At 44.7% G+C, this 22195-nt stretch overlaps 1 protein-coding gene across 1 annotated transcript in view; it reads left to right on the forward strand.

Annotated features, from left to right (window-relative positions):
* The window catches only part of LOC126272905 (uncharacterized), a 337543-nt gene that overhangs the window by 259155 nt on the left and 56193 nt on the right, over positions 1 to 22195 (forward strand). The window contains exon 5 of the mRNA XM_049976169.1: positions 11848 to 12033. Coding sequence (XP_049832126.1) covers positions 11848 to 12033 — 186 coding nt within the window. The remainder of the gene's footprint in view (positions 1 to 11847; positions 12034 to 22195) is intronic.

Consider the following 22195-nt stretch of genomic DNA (forward strand, 5'->3'; position numbering starts at 1 on the left):
ACTCTGGTATGAAAAGGCTGGCACAGGAGATGAATTGTTGGCGGGCTGCATCTAATCAGTCAGAAGACCGATGGCTAAAAAAAAGTCAAGGCTAGAGGCAGCGGGAGTGACTAATGTTTTGTCTTGCGTGCTTATTTTCTGCCATGTGTCACTGTCATTTGACGTCAGTGCAGGAACGCTTTCTTCAAAAAGATCGTGACTATTATTCAGCTCCAACTAAGTCTGTCACACTTGTGACCGTAAGGCACCCTGTAATACTTTACAGTATACAAAAATGTTTGTCATTGTTTTACAGTCCGTGATGTCACTCTTTACTTGTGGCGATCGACATAGAAGACACGCAATAAGCAGCGTAACGTTGCCTTATGATCAGAGGTTGTAATCGCAAGAACGAAGACAATTTTATGCCATCCCTTCTTCAAACGACAATGACGGGAATGGGGAAGAAGCGTACAAGGCTCATTCTGTCTGGCACCACATACAGAAGTAATTTAGCGATGGCTCGGGAAGACAGCAAAGTAATTTTCCCTTTTAGATGAGTATCCTTTTGATGTCTTACTCGTAAGTAATCCCTTGTAGATAGCTTGAACGTGCTCACAAAACAAAGCAGGAATTTTGTCGCCTTTCTTGAGGGCAGAGGTGGGCTTCAGATTTCAGTGGATGTGCGAAGAACGCTAGAGTACTGAGGTAGCGTGGGATGAATGTTTATAGCACGCGCACCTCCGCAATGAGCAATACAGTCTGACGTCACCCATATACCACCCATTTGCTGCTTTTGTCAGCCATGTGACTCGTTTGGACTACCAAAACGCATCCTCCGAAGAAGGCTGTTTACATCAGCTTCTTTATTAACAGCTGTCGTGCACCCAGTTCGCCACACTATCGAGATACAGAATTGCCAATTCCTCATCTTTACAATAGTCTCTTTGTATTTCCGCCTGATCATATACGTATTCTGCAAGTTCCACATAATTGTGAATGCATAGTAAGTTGACCAACGACTGTTTAGCAGTCCCCCACACCTATTATAACAGAGGCACAAAAACACCTAGTTGTACGGGGTTATTGGAAGTTGTAGCAAACAAACCAGTGAAGTTTGTCACTCTTTCCCCTGTCTTGTATGCCATCCGTATATTTCATGTGGTCCTTGTCGTCTTCGATTCGGCATCAGTTCCTCCGAGAGAGACTTCTGCAGGTCAGATCACACAAAGCATCATTCTTTCACTACGATGAAGCGGACTACCAGAGATATTCAGTTCCAGACAACATAAACTCTTTACAGCCTACATATTCACCGATAGAAAATTCAGCAACTATATAGACATTTTAAATATACACTCCTGGAAATGGAAAAAAGAACACATTGACACCGGTGTGTCAGACCCACCATACTTGCTCCGGACACTGCGAGAGGGCTGTACAAGCAATGATCACACGCACGGCACAGCGGACACACCAGGAACCGCGGTGTTGGCCGTCGAATGGCGCTAGCTGCGCAGCATTTGTGCACCGCCGCCGTCGGTGTTAGCCAGTTTGCCGTGGCATACGGAGCTCCATCGCAGTCTTTAACACTGGTAGCATGCCGCGACAGCGTGGACGTGAACCGTATGTGTAGTTGACGGACTTTGAGCGAGGGCGTATAGTGGGCATGCGGGAGGCCGGGTGGACGTACCGCCGAATTGCTCAACACGTGGGGCGTGAGGTCTCCACAGTACATCAATGTTGTCGCCAGTGGTCGGCGGAAGGTGCACGTGCCCGTCGACCTGGGACCGGACCGCAGCAACGCACGGATGCACGCCAAGACCGTAGGATCCTACACAGTGCCGTAGGCGACCGCACCACCACTTCCCAGCAAATTAGGGACACTGTTGCTCCTGGGGTATCAGCGAAGACCATTCGCAACCGTCTCCATGAAGCTGGGCTACGGTCCCGCACATCGTTAGGCCGTCTTCCGCTCACGCCCCAACATCGTGCAGCCCGCCTCCAGTGGTGTCGCGACAGGCGTGAATGGAGGGACGAATGGAGACGTGTCGTCTTCAGCGATGAGAGTCGCTTCTGCCTTGGTGCCACTGATGGTCGTATGCGTATTTGGCGCCGTGGAGGTGAGCGCCACAATCAGGACTGCATACGACCGAGGCACACAGGGCCAACACCCGGCATCATGGTGTGGGGAGCGATCTCCTACACTGGCCGTACACCTCTGTTGATCGTCGAGGGGACACTGAATAGTGCATGGTACATCTAAACCGTCATCGAACCCATCGTTCTACCATTCCTAGACCGGCAAGGGAACTTGCTGTTCCAACAGGACAATGCACGTCCGCATGTATCCCGTGCCACCCAACGTGATCTAGAAGGTGTAAGTCAACTACCCTGGCCAGCAAGATCTCCGGATCTGTCCCCCATTGAGCATGTTTGGGACTGGATGAAGCGTCGTCTCACGCGGTCTGCACGTCCAGCACGAACGCTGGTCCAACTGAGGCGCCAGGTGGAAATGGCATGGCAAGCCGTTCCACAGGACTACATCCAGCATCTCTACGATCGTGTCCATGGGAGAATAGCAGCCTGCATTGCTGCGAAAGGTGGATATACACTGTACTAGTGCCGACATTGTGCATGCTCTGTTGCCTGTGTCTATGTGCCTGTGGTTCAGTCAGTGTGATCATGTGATGTATCTGACCCCAGAAATGTGTCAATAAAGTTTCCCCTTCCTGGGACAATGAATTCACGGTGTTCTTATTTCAATTTCAAGGAGTATATATATATATATATATATATATATATATATATATATATATATATATCCCCATGAACCATGGACCTTGCCGTTGGTGGGGAGGCTTGCGTGCCTCAGCGATACAGATGGCCGTACCGTAGGTGCAACCACAACGGAGGGGTATCTGTTGAGAGGCCAGACAAACGTGTGGTTCCTGAAGAGGGGCAGCAGCCTTTTCAGTAGTTGCAGGGGCAACAGTCTGGATGATTGACTGATCTGGCCTTGCAACATTAACCAAAACGGCCTTGCTGTGCTGGTACTGCGAACGGCTGAAAGCAAGGGGAAACTACAGCCGTAATTTTTCCCGAGGACATGCAGCTTTACTGTATGATTAATTGATGATGGCATCCTCTTGGGTAAAATATTCCGGAGGTAAAATAGTCCCCCATTCGGATCTCCGGGCGGGGACTACTCAGGAGGATGTCGTTATCAGGAGAAAGAAAACTGGCGTTCTACGGATCGGTGCGTGGAATGTCAGATCCCTTAATCGGGCAGGTAGGTTAGAAAATTTAAAAAGGGAAATGGATAGGTTAAAGTTAGATATAGTGGGAATTAGTGAAGTTCGGTGGCAGGAGGAACAAGACTTCTGGTCAGGTGACTACAGGGTTATAAACACAAAATCAAATAGGGGTAATGCAGGAGTAGGTTTAATAATGAATAGGAAAATAGGAATGCGGGTAAGCTACTACAAACAGCATAGTGAACGCATTTTTGTGGCCAAGATAGATACGAAGCCCACACCTACTACAGTAGTACAAGTTTATATGCCAACTAGCTCTGCAGATGATTAAGAAATTGAAGAAATGTACGATGAAATAAAAGAAATTATTCAGATAGTGAAGGGAGACGAAAATTTAATAGTAATGGGTGACTGGAATTCTAGTGTAGGAAAAGGGAGAGAAGGAAACATAGTAGGTGAATATGGATTGGGGCTAAGAAATGAGAGAGGAAGCCGCCTAGTAGAATTTTGCACAGAGCACAACTTAATCATAGCTAACACTTGGTTTAAGAATCATGAAAGAAGGTTGTATACGTGGAAGAACCCTGGAGATACTAAAAGGTATCAGATAGATTATATAATGGTAAGACAGAGATTTAGGAACCAGGTTTTAAGTTGTAAGACATTTCCAGGGGCAGATGTGGACTCTGACCACAATCTATTGGTTATGACCTGTAGATTAAAACTGAAGAAACTGCAAAAATGTGGGAAATTAAGGAGATGGGACCTGGATAAACTGAAAGAACCAGAGGTTGTACAGAGTTTCAGAGAGAGCATAAGGGAACAATTGACAGGAATAGGGGAAAGAAATACAGTAGAAGAAGAATGGGTAGCTCTGAGGGATGTAGTAGTGAAGGCAGCAGAGGATAAAGTAGGTACAAAGACGAGGGCTGCTAGAAATCCTTGGGTAACAGAAGAAATATTGAATTTAATTGATAAAAGGAGAAAGTATAAAAATGCAGTAAATGAAGCAGGCAAAAAGGAATACAAACGTCTCAAAAATGAGATCGACAGGAAGTGCAAAATGGCTAAACAGGGATGGCTAGAGGACAAATGTAAGGATGTAGAAGCTTATCTCACTAGGGGTAAGATAGATACTGCCTACAGGAAAATTAAAGAGACCTTTGGAGAGAAGAGAACCACGTGTATGAATAGCTCAGATGGCAGCCCAGTTCTAAGCAAAGAAGGGAAGGCAGAAAGGTGGAAGGAGTATATAGAAGGTTTATACAAGGGCGATGTACTTGAGGACAATATTATGGAAATGGAAGAGGATGTAGATGAAGACGAAATGGGAGATACGATACTGCGTGAAGAGTTTGACAGAGCACTGAAAGACCTGAGTCGAAACAAGGCCCCCGGAGTAGACAACATTCCATTAGAACTACTGACGGCCTTGGGAGAGCCAGTCATGACAAAACTCTACCAGCTGGTGAGCAAGATGTATGAGACAGGCGAAATACCCTCAGACTTCAAGAAGAATATAATAATTCCAATCCCAAAGAAAGCAGGTGCTGACAGTTGTGAAAATTACCGAACTATCAGTTTAATAAGCCACGGCTGCAAAATACTAACGCGAATTCTTTACAAACGAATGGAAAAACTGGTAGATGCAGACCTCGGGGAGGATCAGTTTGGATTCCGTCGAAATGTTGGAACACGTGAGGCAATACTGACCTTACGACTTATCTTAGAAGAAAGATTAAGAAAAGGCAAACCTACGTTTCTAGCATTTGTAGACTTAGAGAAAGCTTTTGACAATGTTGACTGGAATACTCTTTTTCAAATTCTAAAGGTGCCAGGGGTAAAATACAGGGAGCGAAAGGCTATTTATAATTTGTACAGAAACCAGATGGCAGTAATAAGAGTCGAGGGGCATGAAAGGGAAGCAGTGGTTGGGAAAGGAGTGAGACAGGGTTGTAGCCTCTCCCCGATGTTATTCAATCTGTATATTGAGCAAGCAGTAAAGGAAACAAAAGAAAAATTTGGAATAGGTATTAAAATTCATGGAGACGAAGTAAAAACTTTGAGGTTCGCCGATGACATTGTAATTCTGTCAGAGACGGCAAAGGACTTGGAAGAGCAGTTGAACGGAATGGACAGTGTCTTGAAAGGAGGATATAAGATGAACATTAACAAAAGCAAAACGAGGATAATGGAATGTAGTCAAATTAAATCGGGTGATGCTGAGGGAATTAGATTAGGAAATTAGACACTTAAAGTAGTAAAGGAGTTTTGCTATTTAGGAAGTAAAATAACTGATGATGGTCGAAGTAGAGAGGATATAAAATGTAGACTGGCAATGGCAAGGAAAGCGTTTCTGAAGAAGAGAAATTTGTTAACATCGAATATAGATTTATGTATCAGGAAGTCGTTTCTGAAAGTATTTGTTTGGAGTGTAGCCATGTATGGAAGTGAAACATGGACGATAACTAGTTTGGACAAGAAGAGAATGGAAGCTTTCGAAATGTGGTGCTACAGAAGAATACTAAAGATAAGGTGGATAGATCACGTAACTAATGAGGAGGTATTGAATAGGATTGGGGAGAAGAGAAGTTTGTGGCACAACTTGACTAGAAGAAGGGATCGGTTGGTAGGACATGTTTTGAGGCATCAAGGGATCACAAATTTAGCATTGGAGGGCAGCGTGGAGGGTAAAAATCGTAGAGGGAGACCGAGAGATGAGTACACTAAGCAGATTCAGAAGGATGTGGGTTGCAGTAGGTACTGGGAGATGAAGCAGCTTGCACAGGATAGAGTAGCATGGAGAGCTGCATCAAACCAGTCTCAGGACTGAAGACAACAACAACAACATATATATATATATATATATATATATATATATATATATATATATATATATGACTAGTTTCGATCTTCGCGGATGGTTTTCAGATGTATGTAGTTACGTGTCTGATTTGTCATGCCGAAAAAAATGTCAGTTGGGCTGAAAAATAAATATTCTTTATATAAAAAAGTCTTTCAGCAACAAGCAAAGCGAAACTAAAGCAGTGTCTGTTTTTCTCTCTTTTTTTTCGTTTCATGAGATTGACTTTTGGCCTTGCCATGAGTTCATGAAAAGAGATGTCTTAAGCTAAATACTCGTACATTAGCAAACACTGTGAATCTTCTTGACAGACTGAAACTGACTGTGAGATGGATATTCGAAACCAGCCCCTTACCATGAAGGCAAGTTGCCAACTGTGACTTATATCTCAGTCGATATAATCAATACTCGCAAAAACCCTTCAGTCTGTGTTCACATCCTAGGAAGTTTCACACCAGCGCACATTCTGTTCATCTACTGCCTCTTCATCCATTTTCGCAAATCATCCTACGGTGTCTGGCGAGGTTACTTTGTGTAGCGCCGCAACTTCCCACTTCTCCTGTCCCAGTTGCGAATGGGTCCCGGGAAGAATGATTGCTGGTAAGCCTCTCCGTGAGCTTCATGATCCGTCATGACCTTTTTTATATATAGTAGGGAGTAATGTATTGGTGGAATCTTCTAGAAACATACGCCTTCGGAAGTTCAAGCGTAAAGCACACCGTGATTCAGAACGCCTCTCTTGCACCGTATGCCACTGGAGCTGGTCGAACATTTCCATGGCGATTTCCCGCTTATTAAATAAAGCTGCAACGAAATGCACTGTTTGTCTTTGGGTATTATTTATTTGCTCTATCAATCATGTCCGGAACGGGGTCCAGACTGACGAGTAATATCCAACTATTGGTCGAACGAGCTGATGGAAAGCATCAGTCTAGGTTAACGACCATTATACCAGGATATTTTTTTTACCACCTTTGAACCCGTGTAAAAAAGTACTTGGCACCATTAAATACACATGGTTATACAGGGTGGTCCATTGATAGTGACCGGGCCAAATATCTCACGAAATAAGCATCAAACGAAAAAACTACAAAGAACGAAACTCGTCTATCGTGAAGGGAGAAACCAGATGGCGCTATGGTTGGCCCGCTAGATGGCGCTGCCATAGGTCAAACGGGTATCAACTGCGTTTTTTAAAAGTAGGAACCCCCGTTTTAATTACATATACGTGTAGTACATAAAGAAATATGAACGTTTTAGTTGGACATCTTTTTTCGCTTTGTGATAGATGGGGCTCTAATAGACACAAACGTATAAGTACGTGGGATCACGCAACATTCCGCCAGTGCCGACAGTATTTGCTTCGTGATACATTACCCGTGTTAAAATTGACCGTTTACGAATTGCAGAAAAGGTCGATATCGTGTTGATGTATGGCTATTGTGTCAAAATGCCCAACGGGCATGTGCTATGTATGCTGCGCGGTATCCTAGACGACATCATCCAAGTGTCCGGACCGTTCGCCGGATAGTTACGTTATTTAAGGAAACAGGAAGTGTTCAGCCACATGTGAAACTTCAACCACGATCTGCAACAAATGACGATGCCCATGCAGGTGTTTTAGCTGCTGTCGCTGCTAATCCGCATATCAGTGGCAGACAAATTGCTCGAGGATCGGGAATCTCAAAAACGTCGGTGTTGAGAATGCTACGTCAACATCGATTGCACCCGTACCATATTTCTGTGCACCAGGAATTGCATGGCGACGACTTTGAACGTCGTGTACAGTTCTACCAGTGGGCACAAGAGAAATTACAGGACGATGACAGATTTTTTGCACGCGTTCTATTCAGCGACGAAGCGTCATTCACCAACAGCGGTAAGGTAAACCGGCATAATATGCACTATTGGGCAACGGAAAATCCACGATGGCTGCGAGAAGTGGAACATCAGCGACCTTGGTAGGTTAATGTATGGAGGGGCATTATGGGAGGAAGGATAATTGGCCCCCATTTTATCGATGGCAATCTAAATGGTGCAATGTATGCTGATTTCCTACGTAATGTTCTACCGATGTTACTACAAGATGTTTCACTACATGACAGAATGGCGATGTCCTTCCAACATGATGGATGTCCGGCACATAGCTCGCGTGCGGTTGAAGCCATATTGAATAGCATATTTCATGACAGGTGGACTGGTCGTCGAAGCACCATACCTTGGCCCGCACGGTCAACGGATCTGACGTCCGCGGATTTCTTTATGTGGGGAAAGTTGAAGGTTATTTGCTATCGAGATCCACGGACAACACCTGACAACATGCGTCAGCGCATTGTCAATTCATGTGCGAACATTACGGAAGGCGAACTACTCGCTGTTGAGAGGAATGTCGTTACACGTATTGCCAGATGCATTGAGGTTGACAGACACAATTTTGAGCATTTATTGCATTAATGTGGTATTTACAGGTAATCACACTGTAACAGCATGCGTTCTCAGAAATGATACACATAGGTACATGTATCATATTGGAACAACCAAAATAAAATGTTCAATCGTATCTACGTTCTGTATTTTAATTTAAGAAACCTACCTGTTACCAACTGTTCGTCTAAAATAATGAGGCACATGTTTGTGACTATTACAGCGCCATCTATCACAAAGGGGAAAAAGTGGTCCATCTTGAACTTTCATATTTCTCTGCGTACTACACGAATATGTAATAAAAATGGGGGTTCCAATTAAAAAAAAACGCAGTTGATATCCGTTTGACCTATGGCAGCGCCATCTAGCGGGCCAACAATAGTGCCATCTGGTTTCACAAGTTTCGTTCTTTGTAGTGTTTTCGTTTGACGCTTATTTCGTGAGATATTTGGCCCTGTCACGATCAATGGAACACCCTGTATAAATATCTTCGTGTATAAGTTATGAGTATTGTTTTAATATCTTAATCTCTGCACATCTGCTGCAGTGGACGTCCTCGATAACTTGTTTTAAATATTGTAAAGTTTATGTGAATGCGTGGTGTCTGTTCTTTCGGACATGCCCGAAAGACACCACTAGGAATCCGCAGTTGTTATACATATGATGTAAACTGAAGCTGGAGAGGGGAGAAAGGAAAGGAACTAATGACAGCAGCTGCATCAGGACTTAATGCGGAGTCAGCGGCGATGAGTGAACATGTGTGTCATACTGGCACTCGGACCCGGGACCGCCTGCTTAGTAGGCAGTGGTGTTAAGCGCTGCGCCACCCGGACACAGTGTTTATAGTAAATGCGCGGCCTGTCTCGACAGACATTTTCCTGGACAGGTTTGGCATGGCGGCCTGCTATACAAACTGTCAAAGATGAACTGCCCACTCCATCTGCTAAAAATAGTCAAATCGTTCTTACTTGAAAGGAAATACTACTCCGCAGTAGACACTGCAACCAGTGCTCTAAAACCCATAGAAGCAGATGTCCCACAGGGATCTGTGCTTGGCCCCCTCCTATATATCCTGTACACCAACGATCTGCCGAAAGAGGCGGGCGGCAACATAGCCCCATATGCAGATGATACTGCACTGTACCACAGTGGCAGGAACATCAACTATCCTTAGCCTACAGCCTGAAACGCCACCTAGATAAAGTGACGAAGTGGTGCAATCTGTGGAAGGTAAAGATAAATGCAGACAAATGCCAGACAATCCTATTCAGTCACAAAATCAAACGCCCCATAATTAACATCACACACAACGACCAGGTACTACCCTGGAAAGAAGTCGTCATTCACCTCGGGCTGAAACTCTACAAAAATCTGACATTCACACATCATATCAGGGAGGCCAGAAACAAGGGCTCTGTTGTGTTAGCAGAAGAGCCAACACCGTGTTACGAGTGGAGGGCGAAATTCACGCGTTTTAGCTTACGCACGCTGGCGTGAGGAGGGAAGAACTATACTGACGTGAGGTCTGGAACATGACAAGGAATAAGAATTCAGAAAGCGGAAGTAATTAGTTTGACACTTAACTTTAATCCATTAATGATGAACGTCGCTCTTGACGGTACATGATTCACAATATTATCTGTTCAGAATACATTCTTGGAGTTATTGCTTACAGTAACTGAATATGGCGCCTTGCTAGGTCGTAGCAAATGACGTAGCTAAAGGCTATGCTAAACTGTCTGCAAATGAGAGCGTATGTAGACAGTGCACCATCAGTAGCAAAGTCGGCTGTACGAGTGGGGCGAGTGCTAGGGAGTCTCTCTACACTAGACCTGCCGTGTGGCGGCGCTCGGTGTGCTATCACTGATAGTGGCGACACGCGGGTCCGACGTATACTAACCGATCGAGGCCGATTTAAAGGCTACCACCTAGCAAGTGTGGTGTCTGGCGGTGACACCACAGGCTCCGCCCTGCTCTTTCAGTTATATCCACTTCTAAAAGGCAGGGGACTTACAGTACTTGCCAAACTCAAAATTTGGAAGACAATTATCCTGCCGGCCATCTTCTATGGCTCAGAAGCGTGGAGCATGGCAGCAGACACCAACCTCAAGCAGCTCGAAATTCTCCAAAATAAAACCTTCCGAATCGTTACAAACGCTCCGTGATTCTCGAGCAATGAGGAGTACAGAGCAATGTTAGGACAGCCGTCATTTTATCATCTCATTAAACAGAAATCATCAAAATTCATGAAACATCACCACATCACCACATCAACTCATCAACTCTCTGGGAAGGGAGGACAACCCTCACCAGAGAGCACCAGTCACTACCATCCACCGCCAATTCAGGCGCTAGTCATAAGTAACTCGTAAACACACATACAATCACATCACCATAGCCGCCGCCTCCACTACCATCATCTACTCAGGGAACAACCGACCCCTAGCCAATACAACATAATCCCCGAATCAGCATCAACAAGGATCATTTGGAAAGACAGATCGTTTTCAAGGACGCTGCCTCTTCATACACATCAGGGGTACACAGCCAACCATTTCATGTCGACAGACTCCGCAGCTGATCCACTCTCCCACCTGGCGCCACCTGTCCACAGTCCCCGTCCATGTCCTCCAGGCTCGCTAATTTTAGATTCTGCGGGAGGTCGAAAGTAAATGTGTATCTGCACTGAAGGTTGTGGACGTGTCCTAAAGAACAGACACTACACATTCATATAACTGACTGTACTCGATGGGCAATGAGTCCACAAACTTCATCGCGGATGAACATTTACATCCGACCTCCAGAGGGAGTCTAAAATTAGATACAATGAAAGATGTGGGCAGCGACTGTAGATAGGTGGTATTGTGGGTCAACCGGGGAGCGTACCGATATAATCCACGCACTTGCGATAAACACTGTGTACAGATGGGGCAGTGGTTGGGCAGCTGCCTCCTAAGCAGGAAATCCCGAGCTCCAGTGCCGGTCCAGCACACATTTTCACTCGTCGTTGCTGAATCCACAAAAAGTCCCGATGCAGCTGATATCACTAGTTCCTTTCCTTTCCTTTTCTTTCACCCCCCAATCACCTTCAATTTACGTAACTCTAATGTCTACCTGTCCACAGTTTTCTCCTATAATATTCCTTCCAATGCTAACTTTGGATTCCTTACCAGATGTTCAACTAACTTGCTCCATCTTTTTTCTAATGATTTTCCGTAGACCTGTTTGTTGGCCTATTCTACTGGAGCTGTATGCGACACGTTACAGTGATTAACCCTGCACTGCAGCCCGCCACGCCAAGTGAAGGTGCCCGCTTGTTTACAGACTGAGCCGCAGCAGACGCAGCGCGACCTTGGACGAGGACGGCGAGGCTGCCGCCAAGGATCCGGCGAGCGTCAAGGAGGAGGAGAAGAAGGCGAAGGACAATGAACTCCAGCCGCCGGAGGAAGGACCTCTGGAGCTGGAGGAGGGACGCGGGGCCCGCAAGTACTGCGACAAGGGCGGCGGCGTGTAAGTCTGACAGAATGTCGCAACCACTTTTATTTCCTCTTTGCTAATCCACTTAGCACTATGGCTACATTCATTACCGTTAACCTTTCACAGTTAATAAGCTATTCTGAATATTTTAAATAAGAATTATTAAATTTTTCCACCATTGAGTTACAACAAAAATACATTGCCGGAAAAAAATTGCAACACCCTCCAGGAGCCGCGCATGGTGGCCGCGTGGTCTCAGGCGCCTTGCCACGGTTCACGCGGCTTTCCCCGTCGGCGGTTCGAGACCTCTCTCGAGTGTGGATGTGTGTGTTGTCCTTAGCATAAGTTAGTTTGAGTTAGATTAAGTAGTGTGTAAGCCTGGGGACCGATGACCTCAGCGGTTTCGTCCCGTAGGAACTTACCACCACCACCTACAAGGACTGTGTTGTGTTTTTCCACAGATTGATTTGGATCAACATTTGTAAAACTCTAATTCCTCTCTCTCATACCCCACCTTTTGGGGAGAGAGGGAGAGATTTAGTTTTAGCGAATCATAATTCAGGAAATAAATAAGTATTTTCTATTTATCCGTAACCATTTTCCACGGTAAAATGAGAACATGGATAATCTTGAATTACACCGCCAACTACCAAGAGTCAAAACAAATATTTAAGACAAAATGTACGTAGTTTCTTTTATCTAGAATCTGATTCTACAATTAAAAAAATGGGGGTTCCCATTTGAAAATTTAAAGTTACCTCCCGGCGAGCTAATTTTAGCAGCAGCAGATGTCCCCCTCGAAAATAATCAACTTTGGATTCTACACATATTTTTGTGAGAAGCTTATTTTTTGAGTTATTCTGGTTGTTCAACTTAAAACTGACGCCCTGTATATTCCACTGGTCGCAACAGCATGAGGTATTCATGATTCATCAGGTAGAATGACCCTCATATATACACCTCATGAATGAAGCCAAAATTGCTTTGTGAAAAGCTGAGGTAGACGAAGTATTGACTCTTTTTATGTTCCACTCAGTCCCACTAGTGTAAAGCGCAATAATCGTTGTACATTAGGTGTCATGCTTACAATAGCTACACAGCACATCATGAAGAAGGTACTACAGTGTCGCATTACTCGTAGCTGAGAGGCATAAACTCTGGGTAACTTGGCACTTTTAGGCAAATTAATGTACATTTATAAACTATTTCTGCAATCATGCCGATGTTCAACGTATTCTTTGCCCATTAAGTACAATACATTTGTGTTGAACACACACACACACACACACACACACACACACACACACACACACACACACACACACACAGGGACATAAATCTATAGCGCACATATACATTATAAGCATTTATGCCCTAATTTACCTACGACTTTGAAATAAAAGGTCTCGCGGTTCTAGGCGCGCAGTCCGGAACCGCGCGACTGCTACGGTCGCAGGTTCGAATCCTGCCTCGGGCATGGATGTGTGTGATGTCCTTAGGTTTAAGTAGTTCTAAGTTCTAGGGGACTGATGACCTCAGCTGTTAAGTCCCATAGTGCTCAGAGCCATTTGAACCATTTTTTTGAAATAAAAAGTCATATATGTACGAATTATCTAACAAACACGCCCAAACCCGAGCAGCGTGGTAGTTTCCTATACGCAGATGGCAAGCACGCAGCTAACCTACACGTTTTCTATAGGCGGGAGAGAGCCCCAGAAATCTTCGCGAGATACGTGTCGCATTGACATATACTTTAGTTTGTGTTTTAACCCTATAGATAATGCCACCCAGTGGTTTCTGCAAGCCCGTTATGCAATGTAATGATTAATGGCCAACATACCGTTAAGCGGATTATGTGCGAGCTTACCTGGAATTCGAAAGTAGGTTGTAACTCTATGCATCGGGGCCACGCAACGGAGCTAATGTAGCAGTCGCCTAGGAGAGAGCCGCACTGACTTCGGATGTGGCTGCGACCGTCGTAAATCCGCAGGAGGTAGCAGGACTCATTTTAGCAGACCAAAGATGCCCTGTTCCCTCCACTCTGCCACAGCCGCCTGTTGTGAGAGGTGAGTGGCGGTAACAGGAGGGAGTCAGAGGCGTTACCCTGATGCTTGCTGGTGTAAATTAACTTTACTTATGGGACATGTTTGGCTATCATATATATCAATATTTCTTCCTATACGAATGTCAGTTTGGAGATAGAATGATCCACAATGCGATCCAAACTAGCCTCAGTTCTCAAAAAACAGAAATGCTTTGATTTTCGTTCTCTTGGACACGGCGTATAGTCTTGTATTATTTTTGTGTAGTTAGTGCGCATTTGCTATGACATTGTACGGAACCACGAGGGAGTTCAGCGGCCTGCCTGTTCTGTAGACTTCTCCAAGTGCGTTTCAACTTTAGTACGCAGAAGCGTGCGTTGGACGTAGCAGATCTTTACTGATCGATTCCGATTCGTCTCGTAAAAGATTGGTTCCGACTAGGTGACGCAGATGACAAGCATGGTGATCATTTTTGCGTCACGTGCTGTATAGTGGTTACTAACGCATCACTACACAATACACACCCTGGACTAGTACACAATCGACTCTTCAGTTTTTCTTCAGAGCAACCTACGAACATCTTTTTAGACAGTCGATATTCTGACTGCAGAACAATTAGCTATTCTATCACCGACAGGCACTCTTATTACGTCAACCCACACCACAACTAAAATCAGCCATACGGACTTATTCTTTCATAATTTTACACCACAAAAGTTCCCGTGACGTCCCGGGAAATCCTACGAGCTTTATTCGTGTTCTTTGAAAGTTTTCCCAAGCGCCAATCTATACTCGGATTTTGTGTTAAATCCGCTCCAAAAGTCCAAGAATGCTCACGTAGAGAGTATCCCTGCTCCCATGCGATTGGGAACAAAACCCCATTAGATACTTGCGCTTTTCGCAATGACTACCGCAGTCTCTCGCACCGCATGTAATGCGCGTAAACTCTCTATCCGGACTGAAAAGACTCCAACAAACCATCCCTAAGTACGCGAAGCAAGTGGCTCTTCAGCCTGTTCCCGCACATACATTTAGTCTCCGTCTGCAACTCCAGGGTGAGTTTTACAGCGCTCGTTACTGCAGCTGCCCGCTCTTATAGGCATCTGCAGTTTCAGCGACGTGCGGAATCTCTTCTCCAACTTCTGCCTATAGCATTACGGTAACGCATTTTAATGCACGAGATTTCCTTTTACAATAGCTATTCTGTGAGCTCCTTAAAAAGAGAAATCGGACTGACCTGGCGTATTCCTTCTACATGTTTCAAGTAAAGAATATCGTTACACGGCATAATTTATATCGCTGTCATTGTCTGAAACCTCCAACGTTTCTGAAATGCGCCAGACAAGTTTGCTAGCGGTTACATCCGCGTCTTCACCGCCAGCCCTGCGGCAGTAGGACGACGAAATGAGGCGTAGATGTTGATCAGTACCATTACCATCACTTCTTGCTCTCATTCAGAATGTGAGAGGCATCTCACAGACACACTACCCTCAATTTCTGTCTCCATTGGTACCTTTGAATACAAGTCACATCTTGCATTAGTAGAAGTGCAGATTCCATCTTAACTGGTGGCGGAGAGCGTTGCAAATTCACATCAGATGCAGAAGGGATCACGATTCAAGTTTTTTATGGAGGTTTTTCACTGTAAACAGTTTTATATCTGTTAAAAATAATTTTTGAGAACATTTCTCGTGGAGAAACAGTCTTGACCGCAATAAAACTTTTATTTCGATGTTTGCCGGTTTCGGTCAATATTTGGCCATCCTCAGAGCCTTATACCTTGCTGGTAGGCAGTGGCGGCGAACAGAGCAGATGCTGTGATCTCCCGAACGTCAACTGCACTCGATCGTGGAGTCACAACACCTGCTCCGTTCGTCGGCACCGCCTATCATCATGGTATAAGGCTCTGAGAATGGTCAAATACTGACCTAAACCGGTAACAGTCGAAACTGTTTGTAATCCACTTTAAAGCCAGTTAAAAGAATGGAACTTATTCTGTTCATTTATACTCATGGACAGCTACCTTACAAATAAATGCCGTGTTGAAACGAGATCCACACAAATGGTACTGGACGAGGTGACAGGCCTTGTACTGGTAATCAGCGTGACACGTGATCACAGGACGTGCAAGATACCTGATATCAGTGTGTTTCATCGCGGTCTCATAACAGCTGCTCCACGTATGGGACACCCCCTCTGAGACTGTTCAGGCACCAGGTTTTTCAAGCCACCCTAGAAAGTGGCTCGACACCTCCATAGCTGACTTCCATAAGCAACAATATTTTGATGACGGGTGTAGAAGCTGGCTATTGTGGATTGGAGCACGGCCAAAGTGCAGTTAATAGTGCGCCATTTCAGTGCTGAAGAGCACCGTTCGTTCAGCTGTCGTGCAGTATCGTTCGGAACCAACACCCCGGAATGGAGTCTCGAAGAAAAGTGTGCATCTATTCATCATTCGTCACAGGGTGCAAAGATTAGTAAGGAAGCGTGCCAGTGGGCGCTAGAAAAACGAAAGAAGGTCACCCGTACAGACGAATTACCGTTTTTGGCCAGTTCTTTCCCCATGGTACGTCAGTGGCATTGATAATTTCGCCGAACGCCTGATATTTCTGAAGGAGTCGCTGTCGCGATGATCCTGTCTATGAAGTATAAATTTCTGAGCTAATAGTTGCCTGTGATTTTTCAGCCATATTTCTTGGGCTTCATTCAGTAACACCATGCGGGCTTTCAAAGAATAAAATGTGTGGGGCCCCCCAACTGCGTACCCTCTGACTCAAAGTTGAAATATTAAAAGTTTTGGCTGGTTTCGTTGTCTAGGGGCTGGGATACGTAGTTGCCACATTACAGGCCAAATACTGCTGAGTCTACAGTATACGATACGAATATTCACATGAATCGAGTGGTCGAAGGTTCCTATCACTCGGCAACAGCGAATTTTGAAAGTAACATAGAAATTTATAAAAGAAAGATTCCAATTAAAGAAAATCTGCAGGTGCTGTTTTAACGACTTTAAATGATGAGTGCGATATCAGAAGTACCTTTAAGAATGCCATTTATTACTGCAAAACACTTACTGGTGTCGATGGTCCAGCAATTAAATAAAATATAAGTTGAATAACAGGGAAACAATAGATTCCTACTTCACGCAATTAGTTATGAACAACAACATAGCTCCCGAGATATTCACTTCTCAACACAGACTACGGCTTCACCGCAGAAGCCATGGAAATCTCACAAGTGCACAAGTCGGCACTACAAAGTATGTCTATCTCCCACGACCACGCGCAAACTGCTCCACTCTCCAAGTCTTTCCTGCGACTGTGCATCCGTTGCGCCGGGCTGTCCAGTATTCTCTCATGTCCTCTCCTGTACTGTCCAGAACTCCCCTGTCCTCTCTCGAAACGATGCTCCTCCCCCACTACCATACTGTCTCTCCACGTGTCCTTTTTGGAACAATCGCTGTGATTGGCTAGAGCGCTCCCGCCCTGTCTCCAAGCCAATACACACTCGCGAACAGAATGAAACACATTCAAAATACTGGATTTACACTTAAATAACTTGAAATTAAATAAATATTCGTTCAGCTGGACCATAAACACACTCTAACACACATTATTAAATACATAAACAAATTAAATAAACTTATATCAAAGGAACAGAACAGAAGTAAGCCAGTAGCCTAATGTTTCTGTGCTTTCCAAAACACAGTAAATAATTGGCCAGTTTCTTCATGAATAGGATATATCGGATATAAACAAAGACATAGACGAATAAATATATTTATAAACATGCTGCTACAGTTTTTTCATGTAACTGTGGAGTACTTATGGCTTGACGCGATTAATAATAATCGACCACTTTGACCTCCAATAACTCATGTACTATTCAAGTTATATGCCTGTAATTCATACCCCTTTAGGCTTACACTAATAGCTTTCTAAAGACATGTCGATCGACAAAATCGGATGAACCGTTTAGATTTTGGAAAGTCGTTTCTGGGTGTTACTTGTATAATTTATCATCAGATATTACATTTTAAACTTATAAAGATATTGAAAATCTGATTACACCATCAGCATCGTCGTTCAAATAATGGTAAGGTACATGTTTCTTTTTGAGCTATCATGATTCATCTGGCTACTATTAATTTCAATACGAACTGTCAAATGTCTGCCATTAAGGTTTTACAAAGTCCGCCATCTTTGGCACTCCCGTCATGTGTCCTTCATCGATACAGCGTCACCATGGAATTCCCAGTCACGCGATCGGCTGGACCACGTGGTCTGGCCATTGCGCGGCATCACGTGGTTGCTAACGAGCCACGGCTTGCCAAGCGGCCTGAGTGGTGGCCGCCAACTCTGAACTTAAAGTATTTCCAGGATGCCACAACTCGCCCGTTACCTCACAACCGTTATGTCAGCTCCACATAGAATTTGTGTCGTTGTAGGTAGTATGTTCAGTGTATGCCCAGTCTTTCATGTCACATAGGCCAGGAGTCTGGTCCACGTCATACTGCTGTTTACACATAGACCTAGCAGCTTGGCTGAAATTTTCACAGGAATGTTATGTAGTCTAAGATGAAGTAAGAAAACTGCATTCTTCCACTGACGTCTTGAGAAGATGATTTCATCACTGGAAGGCTAAGTTCAGTTTCGTACGAGCTTTCTGTGACGATAAATAGATACAGTTATTGTCGTCTTACTGCCGACCTCGGGGAAGATCAGTTTGGATTCCGTAGAAATGTTGGAACACGTGAGGCAATACTGATCTTACGACTTACCTTAGAAGCTAGATTAAGGAAGGGCAAACCTACGTATCTAGAATTTGTAGACTTTGAGAAAGATTTTGACAATGTTGACTGGAATACTCTCTTTCAAATTCTAAAGGTGGGAGGGGTAAAATACAGGGAGCGAAAGGCTATTTACAATTTGTACAGAAACCAGATGGCCGTTATAAGAGTCGAAGGACATGAAAGGGAAGCAGTGGTTGGGAAGGGAATGAGACAGGGTTGGTGTCTCTCCTCGATGTTATTCAATCTGTATATTGAGCAAGCAGTGAAGGAAACAAAAGAAAAATTCAGAGTAGGAATTAAAATCCAAGGAGAAGAAATAAAAACTTTGAGGTTCGCCGATGACATCGTAATTCCGTCAGAGACAGCAAAGGACTTGGAAGAGCAGTTGAACGGAATGGATAGTGTCTTGAAAGGAGGATATAAGATGAACATCAACAAAAGCAAAACGAGGATAATGGAATGTAGTCGAAAAAAGTCGGATGATGCTGAGGGAATCAGATTAGGAAATGAAACACTTACAGTAGTAAAGGAGTTTTGCTATTTGGTGAGCAAAATAACTGCTGATGGTCGAAGTAGAGAGATATAAAATGTAGACATGCAATGGCAAGGAAAGCGTTTCTGAAGAAGAGAAATTTGTTAACATGGAGTATAGATGTAAGTGTCAGGAAGTTGTTTCTGAAAGTATTTGTATGGAGTGTAGCCATGTATGGAAGTGAAACATGGACAATAAATAGTTTGGACAAGAAGAGAATAGAAGCTTTCGAAATGTGGTGCTACAGAAGAATGATTAAGATTAGGTGGCCAGATCACGTAACTAATGAGGAGGTATTGAATAGGACTGGGGAGAAGAGAAGTTTGTGGCACAACTTGACAAGAAGAAGGGATCGGTTGGTAGGGCATGTCCTGAGGCATCAAGGGATCACAAATTTAGCATTGGAGGGCAGTGTGGAGGGTAAAAATCGTAGAGGGAGACCAAGAGGTGAATTCACTAAGCAGATGCAGAAGGATGTAGGTTGCAGTAGGTACTGGGAGATGAAGGAGCTTGCACAGGATATATTAGCATGGAGAGCTGCATCAAACCAGTCTCAGGACTGAAGACCACAACAACAACACTACCGAATCTTAGATGCAAGTCCAAACAGCTTCTCTAGTTATCTAGTGTACAGTGAGTATAAAAGAACACATAGAATTGGTCACTGTGTTAATCCCATGTCAGGGGCGAGCTCTGTGTAAAACGTCGACTAGCTGTCGCACCTAAATGTGGTGGTGGACGCATTTCCATGTTGGGTATGTTCACACAGGACCTAATAGGGCCTCCACAAGTGATACACTCAGCTAGATAGTGCAGCGCTCCGTGATTCCCTAACAGTGTCAGACGGTTTGCGAAACGCTCCACGAACATTTGGGTTCTTGCAGCATGTGTATCATCGTCGTCCCCAACGCCTCGCCCCTCCTTCCTCTCCAGGTAGACTGACCTCAACTATATTGAGCACAAAAGGGACATTCTACGAGGGGACTTCAAAAAAACTAGTTACACGTTATTATTGCAGACCAAGTAACGCTTATTGAATGCTGCAGTATGCTTCAAAGTCACACTATTTCTCAACATCATCACCAAGTCCCTGTGAACAACGGTCAGGACGTTCTACCAGTCGTTCAATTCTTCGACGACAGAAAAGCGCTCTTGGTCACCGAGCCATTTGAGATTCACACTTTGAACGTCCCCGTCGGTGGAAATTCTGCGACTGCTGCGAATCGTTTCCTCTGCCTGCACATATACGTCTGTGGTCGATGTCGATCGACTTCCTTCCCAATCGGCGTCAGCCACGTCTGTGCGGCCTTCGTCAGATTGTGGGCACAATTTCACTACGGCTGCAGGCGATATTGCATTTGGTCTATACACCCCCGGAATTTCACGGTGAATCTGTGTGCACATCACAATCATACGTTTTCCCCACAAGATTCGTACTGACCTGCATACTTCAACTTTGGAACAAATTTCGACTTACCGCGCCATTTCACTCTCTCACTGTGAAACATCTGTTAACCGTACCACAGTAGCATTGTGTCTGCAGCAAACCCATTTGGGAGGACGGCTGCCAAATCCCCGTCCGGCCATCCTGATTTAAGTTTTCCGTATTTTCCCTACATTTCGTTAGGCACGTCCCAGGATGGTTCCTTTGAAAAAAAAGGAACGCCTGGTTTCTTTCGCCGTCGTTTAATAATCTGAGTTTGTGCTCCGTTTCTAATGACCGTACTGTTGATGAGACGTTAAATTATAAACGTCATTCCTTCCTTCTGCAGGAAACCCAGGACTTGGACTCATTTCTTACAGCGCACCACTTTGGTGTCGCAATTATCTTCGCGTGCAATGACACCAGTAATTTACTTTTCCAACATAACTACGTAGGCTTCTGCGGTCGGTGTCATGATGATTAACATTCTTCTGGGTATTGTACTGTGTCATGGTATAAACCACTTTCACTATAAACTTAAAACCAACGTTTCGACCGTATTACAACGGCTTTCTTCAGGATAAGTCTTGTTTGGTGGAGGAAAGGTGGCTACGTTTATTGCAGGTGATCGGTGTCAGTACGTCGTTTTTTTCTAAAACTTTGTTGGTCCTAAAATATAACAAGCTAGTCACGACGGAAGGGAGAGGGTAGGGAAAAATATTCGTGGACTAGCCGGCTTGTCAGCGATTGGAGACAGACTACCAGTCAGCCCTTTTGGCTTCTAGTGGACAAATTTTCTTCCTGGTGTGCACAGAAGTGCCATGACAGTTCCTCTACAATTGTTTATTCGCGCCTGGTGAGGCTTCTGCCCGTAAACGCTCGGGCCCCATGCTCACGGATAGCTAGCAGCCAGGCCGCCGAAAATTCGTAGCCGTTCTCTTTGTTGATGTTGTGAGGCCGCTTAGCAATTTCAATTGCCTCTAGAATTTTGTGGTGCCGCGTCCACGACTCTTTCCCCAGCACACGGGCTTCCTGGAACAAGACAGGTTGTCCACAGCCAAAGTCGTGTTCCGCTATCGCCGGTTTATTATGCTGTGCTAATCGCATACAGTCCGCCGTTCGTGGTCTGGCGATAGCGTTCTCGCTTTCCGCGCACGGAGTCCCGGGTTCGAATCCCGTCGGGGTCAGGGATTTTCTCTTGCCCTGAGATGACTTGGTGTTGTGTCGTCTTCATCATCATCATTCATCCCCATTATGGTCGCAGGAAGGCAACGGCAAACCACCTTGCCTAGTGCAGCGGTACGGGTCTCCCGCAATGCTTCATTTCCATTTCCAATCGCACATAGCATTCATGTCCTGCTACTCGTGTGCTAACTGGTCTTCGTGTCTCCCCTACGTAGACAGAT

This window comes from Schistocerca gregaria, chromosome 5 (assembly GCF_023897955.1).
Source record: "Schistocerca gregaria isolate iqSchGreg1 chromosome 5, iqSchGreg1.2, whole genome shotgun sequence".
NCBI classification, from domain to species: Eukaryota; Metazoa; Arthropoda; class Insecta; order Orthoptera; family Acrididae; genus Schistocerca; species Schistocerca gregaria.